The sequence below is a fragment of the Pseudophryne corroboree genome, chromosome 5 (assembly GCF_028390025.1).
Source record: "Pseudophryne corroboree isolate aPseCor3 chromosome 5, aPseCor3.hap2, whole genome shotgun sequence".
Lineage (NCBI taxonomy): Eukaryota > Metazoa > Chordata > Amphibia > Anura > Myobatrachidae > Pseudophryne > Pseudophryne corroboree.
This window is the reverse complement of record NC_086448.1, coordinates 389380234-389397140: the sequence shown is the minus strand read 5'-3', so window position 1 is coordinate 389397140 and position 16907 is coordinate 389380234. Positions and strand designations below refer to the sequence as shown.

The 16907-nt window shown below is 47.0% G+C and overlaps 1 protein-coding gene across 2 annotated transcripts in view; it reads left to right on the top strand.

The window, feature by feature from the left end:
• Positions 1 to 16907, top strand: part of TRIO (trio Rho guanine nucleotide exchange factor) — a 1426902-nt gene that overhangs the window by 1025529 nt on the left and 384466 nt on the right. For both annotated transcript variants that reach the window (XM_063922713.1, XM_063922714.1), the window contains exon 33: positions 800 to 896. In XM_063922713.1, coding sequence (XP_063778783.1) covers positions 800 to 896 — 97 coding nt within the window. The remainder of the gene's footprint in view (positions 1 to 799; positions 897 to 16907) is intronic.

Here is a 16907-nt window from a genome sequence, read left to right as displayed (position 1 = left end):
TACTCGTATTCAGGTTTTTTCCTCTGGTGGCACAGACTTTGAGTGTACAGTTCTCCAGTCAGGCAGCCTAAGCGCTCGCTTCCCTGGAAAGCGGCTGTGGAACATCCCATAGTCCAGTGTTCCCCAGCTATATTGCAAGAGAAATTTGGATTTACAGTCACTTAACGTTGAATCATTTACTCTTAAGCAGGCTGGGAGACACTGTTCCCTCTTTCAGACTCGAGGTGTTGGTTCTTGGCCATCTTTTTCCTATTGGTTTGTTTCCAGTTTCACTGGATTACTGCTACTTCTTTCTGGACTCTTTTAAATAACTGCTAGAATTATGGGGTTGTAAATCAGAGGAGCTTAGATTTAAAGCTACAGTTTACATTAAGTGCCATCTCCATCCCCAACCTGCAGTTCCATGGTCCAATGTCCCCCAGCCTGTTTGAGAAATGGACTCAACGGTGTTGGTGTTCTTTGCATATAATTAATTTTACTTAATCAGATTGTCCTATCAACAAATTATAAACCACTTTAGAATATGAGAGATGTGTTTTTAGACATGTTATCCTTTAAAACCTTGACGGTTAGGGTGCCTTGAAGACCGAGTTTGGGAACCACTGATGTAGTCCATTTTTCTATAGGTAATTTCTTGTGTTTGACTTGAATAGCTCGTGTGTTTAACATTGACATTAACAGTTTAATTAAAATAATTTCTCCTGCAACTTTGGTTACTGTATGTGACTAATTTTAATAACTTTTGGTTTAACTACTGAACATTAGATGTTTGAACACTCTGCTCTAATTTCATTTTCAGAGATGGAGAAGACCTTGACAGCCAGGGAGATGGCAGTCAACCTGATACAATATCGATAGCATCAAGAACTTCACAAAATACATTGGACAGTGATAAGGTAAGATATATTATGGGTTTTTTTTTCTCCATCCTTTGATATGTGTTTAAAATGTTATAACCAGGTATTCTTATTTCTTTCAATATTATATGTCTGTGTATATTATATTATTTGACCATCCAGAAAGAAGGATGTTATGGGGCTTATACCATGGGCCCTGTTATGAGATGCCTGACTCCAGTGAGCTGCGAGGTCATGTGCAACTATGCTGGCGTTTTAGTGGAAACACGATACAACTAGCACCATGACACAGTGCTGAATAATTTGATCAGTACAGTTTCCTGGTGCATCTTAGCTGCATCTCATTGCAACTAAGATGCATTTTCTGCTAAAAAAAGATGCCTGATGCTATCAGCGTCTCATGGGACCGGGCGTGCTGAGAGGAGCTGTTTAGCACTACTGCAGTAATGAATAAAGGTACGTCTGTTGTATTTCTAAAAATCATGTGGAATTACATCTTTTCATAACAGGAATTGTGATTCATGTCCACCTTTAAAATCTTCATCCACTAGGGGCCACTGGAGTACTCTTGGGATATGGACGTGCGTCAGCAGGACAGGCACTGAATATTTAAATTAGTAACTCTCCTCCCCTCCATACTCCCATAGTACCCAAGTGTTTTTTCGGTGCCTCACAGGATAGAAGCACACACGTGGATTCCTCCACAATTTTATTCTAATAATTTATTTTTTATTTTAATTTTAAATTTTTACTGTTACCAATCCCTTCCCAGCATAACAAAGAAGCTTGGGTCCGGGATTGTGGAAGCTGCTGCCTGCAGCTCTTGGCTTGTCGGTGCTCAGAGAGGAGCACCGCCATAGCCTACAGGCAGCTCATCTATTTCCAGCTGAGGTTGCAAGAAGGACTGGACGGAGCTTGTGTGAAGAAGCCCCGTCATAGCCCAGGATCACAGGTATTTATGGTGCTGCATCGGGGGGGTCAGCTCACGCTGCCGCCCCGCCGTTTGTGGGGACCGCCCGCCACCAGACCGCTAATACATGCTGCCCGCCGCCCACGCTGATACCCGCTACCTGGCTCCCGGCCGCCGCTCCCCAGCTCCCGTCCGCTGGTAAGTAAGACGCGCTGTACAGGGGGACATAGTGAACAGCAGCGCCCGTGACGCCACTGTCAGCGCTTCCCGGCTCATCATTCACTGGGAGCTCACGCTGCGGGGCGAAGCAAGGGGGGGGGGGGGGGGAAGCTGCCAGCGGCTCAGTCCTCACTCAGACCACGGACAGCGCTCTGCTGCCGCGGTCTGTCCCTATTACATGCAGCGCAGCTGCAGGGGGGGTGGGAGATAATGCCCACAGCAGCAGCACTAGACAGCCTATTTTAATAAAAAGGCTGCATTTGTTTTAAACTGTTAAGAAATGGGTTTAAGGGCACAGATTTATAACCTTTTAAGGGCACAGATTTATAACCTGGAATATTGCTATGTTATACATAGACTGTAAGCACATGGCGGGAGGCCATTTTAACTATACTTCCTGCTTCTTCCAGGAAATTGCTGTCCTACAACAAGACTCCACCGGATTGCGCAGGGGTGTTAGTAGGACTTTTGGATCAGGTTTCATATAGTCTGGCCACGTGCACTGCACTTTGGCCGTATACACACGTTAGTAACATTTTACTGGGTCGTGGAACTTGTCTGTCTTTGTCTATTTGTGTTGTCTGTGTACATAATGAGTAAAGCACTGGTAAAATCCAAAAAGCTGCTTAACTGCAATGTCTGTCATAGTGTGTTACCTGATGGATCTACCACATGCACAGTATGTTTTGTAAATTCAGCTGCAAATACGATTTCTACTCCAAATTCGTCTCCTGATCCTCAATGGGCAATACTAGCGGATGTAATGGCTGGGTTGCAATCAGAATTGGCCGCCACTTGACAAGAGCTGGAAGCGGCAAGATCTGAGGCTTGGGTGAGACTGCCAGAGATACCAGAAGGGTCTCGGGAAATGGCTCAGTCCTTGCAAAGGTCCAAGTCTAGTTCGGGTCACAAAGATAGTTATCATTTGTCTTATAATTTTCCTGTTTCTGCTATGTTGCATTCTGACGATTCAATGCCGGACCTCACTGCGCAAGATGAACATGAGGAAGGTGAATTGGACCAGCAGTAAGATAGTGAGGATATTGACAGCCTGGGCATTGATAATCTCATCAGGGCGGTTCGTCAGTCTCTGATTTTTACAGAGACTGAAGACCCTCTTAAAAATGATGAGGTGGTATTTGCTAAACGACCGAGATCTCCAGTGTGTTTTCCTTTTTCAGAATCTCTTAATAAGCAGTTCATAGAGGCATGGAAGAATCCGGATAAACGGTTTTATATACCTCGCTGGTTTCTGTCTAGTTACCCGTTTCCAGAGTCTGTGACATCGAAATGGGAGAATCCTCCAATGGTGGATTTGTCGGTGTCAGAACTCTCTAAAAAGTTAACCATTCCAGTACCAACTGCTACTACACTTCAACACCCATAAGAGCATAAACTAGAAGCTATGCTAAAGTCAATGTATACAGCAGCAGGGGTGCTGCTTTAGACCTGGTTTGGTTGGAATTTGGGTAACTAAGGCTATGATTATATGGATAACACAGCTCAGGTCCGCCCTACAAGACGACCACCTTATACTTCTCGCTGATCACATCTGTGAAGCTGCTGAGTATCTATGTACAGCTTCTACGGACGTCTGCCAGGTCAGTTCTCGCCTTTCAGCGTCACTAGTTACGGCACGAAGGGGCACTCTGGCTGCGTTCTTGGCAGGCGGAGGCAGAGGTCAAACGAGGAATACAAGCGTTACCTTACGCTGGCGAAAAGTTGTTTGGTACTGAATTGGACAAATGGACTTCTGAGTCCACGGGGGGAAAGTCTGTTTTCCTACCATTGCCTCCACAGGTACCTAGACAGAAATACTCTGGACCAGCGTTCAAATCTTTTACACCTCAGCCCTTTCGAGGCCGTGTTAGAGGAACAATCACACATGGTAGACGTCGTAGAGGACGTGGGTTTCAACAAACCACCACCCGTCGTCAGGCTGCTAAGACCACCAACAAGCAAGTGGCATGTCGGGCTCCCAGCTCATCTCGGATCTTCAGACGTTCCATTTGGCGTGGTTCCAGACATCCACAAATGAGTGGATCCGCAATTTAGTGTTAAAAGGTTACAAAATAGAGTTTGATTGTCTCCCTCCAGAGCGCTTTTTCAAGACAGGACTGCCTGTGTCAGAAGACAAGAAGGCGGTTCTGCAGATCGCGATTCAGTCTCTGCTAGATTCAACAGTGTTGATTCCGGTCCCAGTTCACCAACAAGGTCAATGTTTATTATTCCAGTCTTTTTGTAGTTCCAAAGCCGGATGGCTCTGTCAGACCAATATTGAACCTAAAGGGGCTCAATCAGTACGTCACTTACTACAGATTCAAGATGGAATCCCAGCGGTTAGTAATTGCAGGTTTAGAGCCACAGGAATTCATGATTGCACTGGATCTCAAGGATGCGTACTTACACATTCCAATTCGGCCACCACATCAGAGGTACTTAAGGTTTGCGGCACAGCAAAACCATTATCAATTGTAGGCTTTACCGTTTGGCCTCTCGTCAGCGCCTCGGGTATTCACCAAAGTGATGTCTGTGATGATATCTCATTTCAGATCCCTGGGAGTGATAATATTCCGTACTTGGACGATCTGCTCATCAAAGCTCCGTCTCAACAGATACTCCTCCATCATGCCTTGCTGACATACAAGGTGCTAGTTCAGCACGGTTGGATTGTCAACTTCAAGAAATCAAATCTGATTCCGTCTCAACGACTTCAATTCCAAGGATTGATTCTCGATACAGTGAATCAAAGAATTTACCTGCCAGAACAGAAGATACAGAGTATTCGTTATCTGGTATAGTTAGTGCTCAAGCCACGCACAGTCTCGGTACATTTGTGCATTCGACTGTTAGGAAAAATGGTGGCGGCTTTTGAAGAGCTCCAGTTTGGAAGATTTCACTTGCGTCCTTTTCAACTGGATGTGCTCGCACAGTGGTCAGGCTCGCATCTGCAGATTCACCAGATGGTGCGGTTTTCTCCACGGGCCAGAGTATCACTACTCTGGTGGCTCCAAGTACACAATCTCGCCACAGGGAAAAGGTTCGGCATCTGGAATTGGATAATTCTAACGACGAACGCGAGTCTCAGAGGTTGGGGAGCTGTGATCCAAAATTGTCAGCGTCAGGGTCTCTGGGCAGATCACGAAAGATTGCTGTCTATAAATGTCCTGGAACTCCAGGCAATTTACAACGTGCTGTGACAAGCAGTGCACATGCTCCGGTCTCAGACTGTCCAGGTGGTCAGACAACGCGACAGCAGCCGCGTACATCAACAAATATGGAGGAACAAGAAGCCGCATAGCCATGCGGGAAGTAGCGCGAATCCTCAGTTGGGCCGAGCATCACCAGGTGATATTGTCATCAGTGTTCATTCCGGGAGTGGACAACTGGGAAGCGAATTATCTCAGCTGTCGGGATTTTCATCCAGGAGAATGGGCATTAAATCCAGAAGTGTTTCACATGGAGAATGGGCATTAAATCCAGAAGTGTTTCACATATTGGTCCAGAGGTGGGGTTACCCACAGGTGGACCTGATGGCATCTCGCCAAAATCATCAAACACCCCAGTATGTGTCCAGAACACGAGATCCAAAGGCAGTGGATGCTCTCACGATTGCGTGGCCTTACAGCCTCATGTATCTGTTTCCACCATTTCCGCTGCTTCCTCTGTTGCTAAAGCGGATCAAACTAGAGTCCACCACAGTCATACTAGTGGCGCCTCATTGGCCACGGAGAGCATGGTTCTCGGATCTCCACGGGCTACTCGCAGACGATCCTTGGCCGCTCCTGCTACGTCCGGACCTGTTACAACAGGGTCCATTCCTTTACCCCGATTTAGCGCGGCTGCGTTTGACGGGGTGGCTGTTGAAACTGCCCTCTTAAGAAGAGAGGGTATTCCGGAATCGGTTATACCAACCATGTTTCGAGCTAGGAAGCCAGTTACAGCAGCTCATTATCATAGGATTTGGCGTGCCAATATAGGTTGGTGTGAAGCTCAGAAGTTTCCGACATCATCTTTCAAGTTATCCCGTCTTTTGCTATTTTTACAGATGGGGTTAGATGGAGGACTACGTTTATCTACAATAAAGGTCCAGGTCTCTGCCTTGTCAATTTACTTTCAAAGGTGTTTGGCTCTTTTGCAGACTGTACACACCTTACTGCAAGGTGTCCTCAGAGTACAACCTACATTTATACCACCTACAGCGCCATGGGACTTGAATCTGGTTTTAGATTTTTTACAGTCTTCATATTTTGAACCCTTACAACAAGTAGATGTTAAGTTTCTCACTTGGAAAACTATTTTTCTCCTAGCCTTAGCTTCAGCAAGGCATGTTTCAGAATTGGGTGCCTTGTCATGCAAGCCACCATATTTGGTATTTCATGATGACAGATCGAAACTTTGGACGAATCCCGCTTTCCTACCAAAGGTAGTATCATCTTTTCACATCAATCAACCAATCGTAGTTCCTGTGTTATCAGAAGGTTTAGGAACTTCAGCTACTTTGGATGTGGTACGCGCACTACGCGTTTATGTATCCCGAACGTCTACAGTACGTAAACCGGATACATTGTTTGTTCTCCATGATGCTGTCAAGATGGGTTGGCCAGCTTCCAAGCAGACCTTATCCAGATAGATCAAGCTGACCATACGTCAGGCTTACCTTCATGCTAGGCTACAGCCGACTACATCAGTTTCAGCTCATTCCACACGTTCTGTGGGAACTTCATGGGCAGCAGGTCGTGGGGCCTCTACGACGCAGCTTTGCCGTGCGGCTACATAGCTTTGTGCACACATCAGTGCACACGTTTGTGCGCTTTTACAAGTTTGATATGTTTGCGGCATCAGCATCTAGCTTTGGCCGTCTAGTGTTACAGGTGCCAAACAGCTCTCCCACCCAAGGGGGAAACTTTGGTACGTCCCAAGAGTACTCCAGTGACCCCTAGTGGATGAAGAAGAAAATAGGATTTTGTTACTTACCAGATAAATCCATTTCTTTGAATCCACAGGGGGCAATGGACGCCCACCCAGAGCAGTTTTACCTGTCTTTACCTGTAAGTTCAGTGGATCTTATGGTCACACATTCTCACGACTTGTTTAAATATTCAGGTTATATCGGTTATAGTGTCAACTGTTTAGTTGTCAGTTACGTTATGTTTCAACTTCATTGTTGTCCGTTATGTTATAATGTCATGTAATTTTCCATTGTTCATCTTCTCTATCGCTCCTGTTCGGCTCAGTAAAAAATACTGAGGTACTATGGGAGTATGGAGGGGAGGAGAGTTACTAATTTAAATATTCAGTGCCTGTCCTGCTAATGCCCGTCCATATCCCAAGAGTACTCCAGTGCCCCCTGTGGATTCAAAGAAAAGGATTTATCTGGTAAGTACCAAAATCCTATTTTCACATTGTAAACTTTATTGGGGTATTCAGAAAAACAAATCACATAAGACAAGTAGTATAACACTAGGAAGTCTCATATAAGACAGCATAGAGCATACAGATGTGTCCTCATACACTTTTGCCACAGTTGCACCAAATGGCCCTTCTTGGCCCACCAGGTCCCATGCGACTTGACTTGCTCCAAGCCTCTTTTTCACTTGAATGTGCATCTTAGTCGCATTGTGATGCAACAAGACTGTACTGATTAATGTGTTATATGACACGTGTACATCTGTGTTTGTATGAGTCTGAATCGATATTAAGTGCTACAATGCAGCTTTTTTTTCACACTAAAGGGGGGTACTCACGGGAGAGATGTGTGCTGAGCGATTTTAACACAGACCGCTCAGCACACATCTCTCTCCCTGCTCAGCACAGCGCGATGTGCTGAGCGAGGGGGAAAGCCGACGGGGGGCCGCTCACTTCACACAACGGTGAAGTGAGCGACCCGCTAGATTGAGCCTGCATGCAGGCTCAATCTAGCACCGGTGATAGCAAGATTGCTTAGATTTTAAGCACGGATCTCTCAGTGTGTACCCCCCTTAAAGCCACAGCTTTTTTTTTTTTCACACTAAGTAGTTGCTGTTCACATCGTTCAAGGAAGAACTGCAACGCCTTGTAAAAGCTGGGAAGCCGCATTTAGAACCGATGAGTGCCTTCACAGGCATTCATACATTGGGGGAAATGTAATAGGGTGTGAGAATCAGAAAGTGAGAGATTTTGGGAGATTTTTCCTGTTTTTTTAAAGTGTCGGTCATTTGCAGTGCAAAACCAGTTGATTTTGCCATGTAAATGATTGCCACTTAAAAAAAAAAAAAAAAAAAAAGCAGGAAGAAATCTCCCAAAATCTCTCACTTTCTGATTCTCACACCCTATTACATTCCCCCCTATGTCTCAGTCCTAGGAATCCATACAACATAACAGAAATGCAGTAAGTGGAAACGGGGCTATCTGAGCATGCCCCACGGCAGTAAAATGCTTATCTAGGGGTATGTGGTAACGGCATGCTTAACATGTGCTGTGGGGAAACTACTTTCATTTTCATACATTTCCCCCCCCCCCCCCCCCCCCCCCCAAAGTCCATATGTTCTTCATCTGTGACATACATGGGTGGCGCAATAAGTAAAGACCTCTCAATTTTTGTAATGTTCTTTATTTCTCATTTTCTCTTACGTCCTAGAGGATGCTGGGGTCCACATTAGTACCATGGGGTATAGACGGGTCCACTAGGAGCCATTGGCACTTTAAGAGTTTGAGGGTGTGGGCTGGCTTCTCCTTCTATGCCCCTCCTACCAGACTCAGTTTAGAAAATGTGCCCGGAGGAGCCGGTCACAGCTAGGGGAGCTCTCCAGAGTTTCTCTAGTAAAGTTATTTTTTATTATTTTACAGGGAGGCTGCTAGCAACAGCCTCCCTGCTTCGAAGGACTAAGGTGTGGAGTAGTGTCCGCCCTGCGGGGTCTGAGCCACTATCTCCGCTGACAGGACACTGAGCTCCTGAGGGGATCGATCATTCCCTGCCACAGGGGATCGCTCATCCCGGCAGCTTGCATCCACCCCCTTATAGAGCCAGAAGATCAGAAGATGGTGAGATATGGCGGCACAAGGGTAGGAATGCAGCGCTGAGCGTCTGCGCTCCGTGAAGGCTCAGCGGCACACAGTGTTGGCGCTATGAGGGGCGTCCTGAGCCAGCGTCTTAATACCCTACACTGGTCACAGACGCTAACCGGAGACTGAATCCCCAGGCTAGCGTCAAAATCCGCAGTACACAGACGCTAACCGGAGATTGAATCCCCCGGCTAGCGACGGAATCCTCGGGCCAGTATAAAGAATTTGTGCGGGAAGACTCGCCATCTTCAGGAGGCGGAGCTTCTCCTCAGAGCGGACCCAGCAGCCTTCAGCGCCATTTTCCTGCCTGCAGTTCCTGTACACAGGGAGCTGTCCCTCCAAGCAACTCCAGCTATCCTGAGCGGTACCAGGGGGTTGTAGAAAGGGGGAAGCTGTGTAAAATCTGTGTAGTCTATTAAGGTACACAGAAAGCGCTGGTAGTTTTATCTGTTCTACCTCAGAAAGCGCTGTGTGTGGGTTGGCTCCAATCTCTGTGTCTCTCTCTGCTATACTTGGGGGTGGGGGAGGGGGGGCAGCTGTGACAGACAATTCCCTGTGTGTGTATGTGGGTGTTTAATACCTTCCATAGCCATGTCTAGGGACTCTGTGTCATATGCTGCTGAAGTGGTTTCCTCCCAAGAGGAATCCATTTCATGTACACAGAATGTAATTGCGGCGCTGAGCCAGCTTCTAAATACCCTAAACTAGTCACAGTCACTAGCCGGAGACTGAATCCCCAGACTAGCGACATAATCCTCAGTACACAGACGCTAGCCGGGAACTGAATCCCCCGGCTAGCGACGGAATCCTCAGGACAGTATATAGAAGGTGCGCTGGAAGATGCGCCATCTTCGGAGAGCAGAGCTTCTTTTCAGTGCGGACCCAGCAGAGTTTTCCGGTCTGCAGCTCCTACTGCAGATGGTGATGGGGACATGCTAGGGGGTCAGCACCCCTTGCAGGGGGTGCAACTCATGTTTGAGGCCATTAGAGATATGTTAAATATTGCTGACATGTCGCCTGAGCAGGTTGAGGAGGCTTACTTCACTGACCATAAGAAAGCCTTCCTAACCTTCCCTGCGTCTAAAGTATTAAACGCTATTTGAGAAATCCTTAATAAAAGGATTCCAGGTCCCCAAAAGGGTTCTGGTTACTTTCCCTTTTCCTGAGGAGGATTGAAAGAATTGGGAAAAACCCACCCATAGTTGACGCATCTGTGTCCAGACGGTCAAAGAAGGTGGTTTTACCTATCCCGGGATCTGCCGCGTTAAAAGAACCGGCTGATCGCAAGATTTACGCTACGCTCAAATCCATATACACGGCTTCGGGGGAGATACTACAGCCTACCATTGCCTGTCCATGGATTTCTAAAGCTATAGTAAAGTGGTCTGGCACGTTACTTGAAAATTGGTTACAATGGATAAAAGTGACGTTGCATTGTTCTTTCGTAACATACAGGATTCTGCGGGATTTACGGTGGAATCCTTGAAAGACTCGGGCTCGATGGCTGCAGGAATATCCTCCGTGTCTGTCTCAGCTCATAGAGGACTCTGGCTGTGCCAATGATCTGCCGACACGGAATCCAGGAGAGGTGTGGAGACCCTACCCTACACAGGTCAGGCTCTCTTTGGGGATGCGTGGATTTCCACGGCTACAGCGGGTAAGTCTCCTTTTTCTTCCCTCAGCTGCACCTGCCACGAAGAAACCTTTTTCTTCAGCTTTTTCACAATCCTTTCGGACTGCTAAGCCAAGAAAGGCCAAACCGTCCAACACCTTCTTAGGTGGGGTCGGCCAAAATCCAAGAAACCTGCTGCTGCGGCTTCCCAGGAACAGAAACCTGCTTCAGGTACGCCAAAGTCCTCAGCATGACGGTGCACCGTGCGGCCTGAGAGTGGGGCCGGTGGGGGCGAGACTCCGACAATTCAGTCATACCTGGGTGTCGTCCGGCCTGGTGCAAGATACTGTGTCCCAGGGGTACAGGCTGGAATTTCAAGATCTCACTCCTCACCGATTCTTCGTATCAGGCTTGCCACCTTTGCTGGCAGGCAGGGCTATCCTACAGGAAGCCATCCAGAAGTTGGTGGAGGCCAGGTTATTGTACCAGTCCCACCCCATATGCAAAACAAAGATTACTATTCGAACCTGTTCGTGGTACCGAAACCATATGGTTCGGTCAGACCCATTCTGAATTTAAAATTGCTAAACCCCTTCCTGAGGGAGTTCAAGTTCAGAATGGAGTCTCTAAGGGCGGTGATACCAGGTCTGGAAGTGGGGGAATTCCTGGTATCCCTGGATATCAAGGATGCATACCTACACATTTCGATGTGGCCACCGCATCAAGCTTATCTCCGATTCACACTGTTGGACTGTCATTTCCAATTCCAGGCCCTGCTATTTGGCGCCTCCACAGCACCGAGGGTATTCACTAAGGTGATGGCGGAAATTATGGTTCTCCCCAGCAGACAGGGGGTGAACATAATTCCATATCTGAACAGTCTGCTGATAAAGGCATCGTCCAAGGAGAAGCTGTTACAGTCCATTATTCTCACGATCCATCTACTCAGAGAACACGATTGGATCCTGAATCTTCCAAAATCACCTTTGGAACCAACCAGGAGGTTGTCCTTTCTGGGAATGATCCTCGACATGGAAGTGCGGAGGGTGTTTTTTCCAGAGGATTAAGCGTTGGTGATACAAACAATGGTCCGGTATGTCCTGAAGCCAGCCCGGTTGTCGGTTCATCAGTGCATTCACCTTCAGGGGAAGATGGTGGCCTCTTATGAGGCTCTGCTGTACGGGAGGTTTCATGCTCTGTCCTTTCAACTGGATCTCCTAGACAAGTGGTCGGGATCCCATCTACACATGCACCAGAGAATACGTCTGTCGTCAAAGGCCAGGATTTCACTCCTCTGGTGGCTGCAGTTACCTCACATTCTGGAGGGCCGCAGGTTCAGGGTTAAGGACTGGATCCTTCTAACCACGGATGCAAGTCTCTGGGGCTGGGGCGCAGTCACTCAAGGGGAAATCTTCCAAGGAAGGTGGTCAAGTCTGGAAGCCGGCCTGCCAATAAACATTTTGGAACTAAGAGCCGTCTACAACGATCTTCTCCAAGTGGCCCATCTTCTGAGAAATCGGGCCATTCAAGTGCAGTCGGACAATGTGTCAACAGTGGCTTACATAAACCGACAGGGCGGAACGAAGAGCAGAGCTGCAATGTCAGAGGTAGCAAGAATAATCCTCTGGGCAGAAAAACACACGTTGGCGCTGTAAGCAATCTTCATTCCAGGAGTAGACAACTGGGAGGCGGACTTCCTCAGCAGACGCGATCTCCATCCAGGGGAGTGGGTTCTCCATCCGATGGTGTTCAAGGAGGTAACAGATCTTTGGCGCATACCCCAGATCGGCATGATGGCCTCTCGTCTTTACAAGAAGCTTCGGCAGTATTGTTCCAGGTCGAGGGACCCGCAATATATGGTGGTGGACGCCCTAGTGACTCAGTGGATGTTCCAGTCGGTGTACGTGTTTCCTCCACTTCCACTCTTCCAAGAGTTCTCAAACTCATAAGGGGGACAAGTGTTCAGAGTGTGTCGGAGTTGGGGGCTTTGTCATGTAAAAGCCCATACTTGATCTTCCATGAAGATAGAGCTGAGCTTCGAACACGTCAGCAGTTCCTTCCGAAGGTTGTGTCTGCATTTCATATCAACCAACCTATTGTGGTGCCAGTTGCGACTGACTCCTCAATTTAATCAAAGTCCTTAGGTGTTGTAAGGGCTCTAAAGATCTACGTGAAAATCGTCACAGAAAATCGGACTCTCTATTTGTCCTGTATGATCCCAAGAAAATTGGGTGTCCTGCTTCTAAGCTGGATCTGGTTCACTATCCAGCATGCGTATTCTACGGCAGGATTGCCGTATCCTACGTCTGTTAAGGCCCACTCTACTCGTAAGGTGGGTTCTTCTTTGGTGGCTGCCCGGGGTGTCTCTGCTTTACAACTCTACCGAGTGGCTACTGGGTCTGGGTCGAACACGTTTGCAAAGTTCTACAAGTTCGATACTTTGGCCTCTGACGATCTAAAATTTGGTCAATCAGTTCTGCAGGAGCCTCCGCGCTCTCCCTCCTGTTCTGGGAGCTTTGGTACATCCCCATGGTACTAATGTGGACCCCAGCATCCTCTAGGACGTAAGAGAAAATAGGATTTTAATTACCTACCGGTAAATCCTTTTCTCGTAGTCCGTGGAGGATGCTGGGCGCCCGTCCAGCTCTTTGTTTTCCTGCAGTGTTTATCTGGTTCAGTACAACTTTGTTTTTAGTTGAGTACTGCATTGTTACTTGGTAAGTAATGTTTCAGCGGTTGCTGAGTTTCTTGAATCTTGCCACTATCTGTGTTAAATCCTTTTCTCAAAGATGTCTGTCTCCTCGGGCACAGTTTCTAGACGGAGTCTGGTAGGAGGGGCATAGAGGGAGGAGCCAGCCCACACTCTCAAACTCTTAAAGTGCCAATGGCTCCTAGTGGACCTGTCTATACCCCATGGTACTAATGTGGACCCCAGCATCGTCTACGGACTACGAGAAAAGGATTTACCGATAGGTAATGAACTTCCTATTTTCCTCCAAGCCAGAGCAGGTAGACCACTGCTTCCCCTCACTGCCGTTAGACTGCACCTCATGTCAGTCATACTATCGCAACATTACAGTATTTGTAAGATGGCGGGGCTGGCGGAAACATGGTCAAACATTGAGATAAGTAGTGTGATCAGATTTCTGCTGGCACATCAGTAGCTGAAATTCAATGGCAACTTGTCAAGGTGAATCCCTGTGGTTGAAGTATGTGTCCAGCTGGATTGCTGCTTATCTTGAACGTGTATTCTGCTATTGTCTAAGGCACTGACCAAACTCAAGCGTGTTTACGTAACAAGGCATTATTACCATACAGCTTGACAAGTTGGCGATGAATTTCAGCTGCTGATGTGCCCTTTAGACACATAAATCTGATCACACTACGTACTTTTAATGTTTGACCATGTTTCTGTTGCATTGCCATGTTGCAAGTGATGTTGGGACAGTATGACTGACATGAATCGCAGTCTGTCAGTGAGGGAAATCATTGGTTTACCTGCTGTGGTCTGGCTGGAAATTAGCATAAAATAGAAAACATTACACACGAGAGGTTGCTACACTACATCGTTCTGCGCTGCTCCGTTGTGCCTTGTGTCTTGCACCGCATGGTGTATTTAGGCTAGATGTATGAGAAAACTTTTGTATGGTTAAATACCAGCATATATTGGAGAGACAAGTATGTTACAATAAAAGAGTTGACAACATGTTCACCTTGTGCTGGGCAGATCAAATGCCTTTCAGATTGACAAACATTCAGTCTGACACCAAGTAGATCTTGTGATACACTGTGAAATATCTTACAGTGTATGAACCACTAGATCTGTGTTCCTCTGCTGGAAGGAAAAGTGGAAATGCATTAGAAACCATAAAAAAAAAAAAACAGACTGGAACCAATGATCAAGATTTTAAAATAAAGTAATTAGATGATGGGGGAGAGATTTGTATACTGTATGTTAGCAAATTACTTTTGCTTACCTCCCAGAAGGTGACCTAAAACATAGTGTGCATACCATATAGTAATCGATAGAGTGAACACCACAGGAGCACTAAAGCAATGATTGTTAATTCAAAAGTCCAAAACTGACAAGTGTATTGTTTTTTTGGTGTATGTTTAAAAAAAGAAAGAAAAAAAAGGAATAAATGGAGAGCCAGAAGGTAGAGGGTGTCTCAAGACAGATACTTTAGCTGAACAATATAACAGAACACTGTTGGGATAATGCACACTAGAATGTCGCGGGAATATGAGGAGCAATGTAGGTAAACTAGTAGATAGTGACTCCATCAAATGAAAAGTCAGCGCATGTAATGGCCAATAAAGGCCTCCATTTATCAAGCCTTGGAGAGTGATAAAATAGCACGGTGATAAAGTACCAACCAGTCCGCTCCTAACATCCGTGTCGCAGGCTGGGTTTGAAAAATGACAGGAGCTGGTTGGCTGGTACTTTATCACTCTCCAAGGCTTGATAAATCTGGGCCAAAGTTGTTTAAACAGCCTAACCTTAGAAATATACACAAAGGAAAATGAACAACAATCAGTGAAGCGTTGCACAGCACCAGAGCCATGTACAGAATCTTTAGGTTTAATTCCACTGTTAACCTCAAAAAGGTATAATTTCTATGGAGCTTAAGGACAAAGACCTCTGATGCGACTGCAGGAGAGTGTGATGTCTGCAGAGTGTCAGTGATAATAGGTGATAGGTGCACTGTAAATTGGATCTTCTTGATCGTTTCAGACTAGATTTACTACACTGAGGTGTGTCAAAGCAGCCTATGATTGGTGACTTTGGCTGATAGGTTTAAAGGGGTTCACTATGGTATGCCGGCGGTCGGGCTCCCGGTGACCAGCATACCGGTGCCGGGAGCCCGACCGCCGGCATACCGACAGTGTGGCGAGCGCAAATGAGCCCCTTGCGGGCTCGCTGCGCTTGCCACGCTACGGGCACGGTGGCGCGCTACTCGCGCCACGCTATTTTATTCTCCCTCCAGGGGGGTCGTGGACCCCCATGAGGGAGAATAAGTGTCGGTATGCCGGCTGCCGGGAACCCAGCGCCGGTATACTGTGCTCCGGGATCCCGTCAGTCGGCATACTGAATACCACCCGTTTAAAGTGGCAACAAATAAATGCTAAACCATCCTTGAAGAACAGACAAATTAAATATACCCCACAATCTGTGCTCACTGCTACTTTAAAATGGGCACCCAGTTGTAGACCCCTTTGTGTTTGCACTCTGTGGCATTTTCAACCATCATCTTGGATTTCCAGAGTGTCAATGGAAGCAGGCAAGTGTTCGCAACACTAATGGCCACTGGAGAACCAAGCGTAGAGAATTTTCATCAGCCCATGCATTGAAATCCCCGAGTAATTAGTCATCTTTGATACTCCAGAACTAGGCCAGCAACAATGTATGCAATTTATGATAGAAATACTTTCCATGTTCAGGGGGCGTGTAAATTAAATGTACTCTGAAATGTAATCTTGTGGAACTATAGGTAGTGTTACACTCAAATAATCAACGCTTGTAAACCAAGCTTTGAGATTTGAATATTCAGCTTCATCTTTCTCATACGTCCTAGAGGATGCTGGGGATACTTCAAGAACCATGGGGTATAGACGGAATCCGCAGGAGACATGGGCACACTATAAGACTTTGGGTGTGAACTGGCTCCTCCCTCTATGACCCTCTTCCAGACTCCAGTTAGATTATGTGCCCAGCGAGACTGAGTTTCTCAGAAAAATACTTTAGTTTTTTTATTTTCAGGGAGACCTGCTGGCTACGGGCTCCCTGCATCGTGGGAGTGAGGGGAGAGAAGCAGACCTACTTCTTAAGAGTTCAAGGGCTCTGCTTCTTAGGCTACTGGACACCATTAGCTCCAGAGAGTTTGATCACTACGGTACGCCTAGCTGTTTGTTCCCGGAGCCGCGCCGTCACCCCCCTCACAAAGCCAGAAGATAGAAGCCGGGTGAGTATGGGAAGATCAGAAGTTTTCAGTGACGGCAGAAGGCGGCTTGAGGTACCATGCTCCCACACTGATCACGACACTGCAGGGCGCAGAGGGGGTGCCCTTAGCAACATGGGGGGCCGCAAATACCACTGGCATGCAATATAACAGTGCCCAGGCGCTTGTTCAGGGACCCCCGCCAGTATAAAGAATTTTGAGCCGGACTGAAGCGCGCCATGTCGGGGGCGGGGCTTAGCCACATAGCTCTCATCAGCGCCATTTCTCTCTTCAAACTTAGAGAAAGTTTGGCCGAACATTTGAGA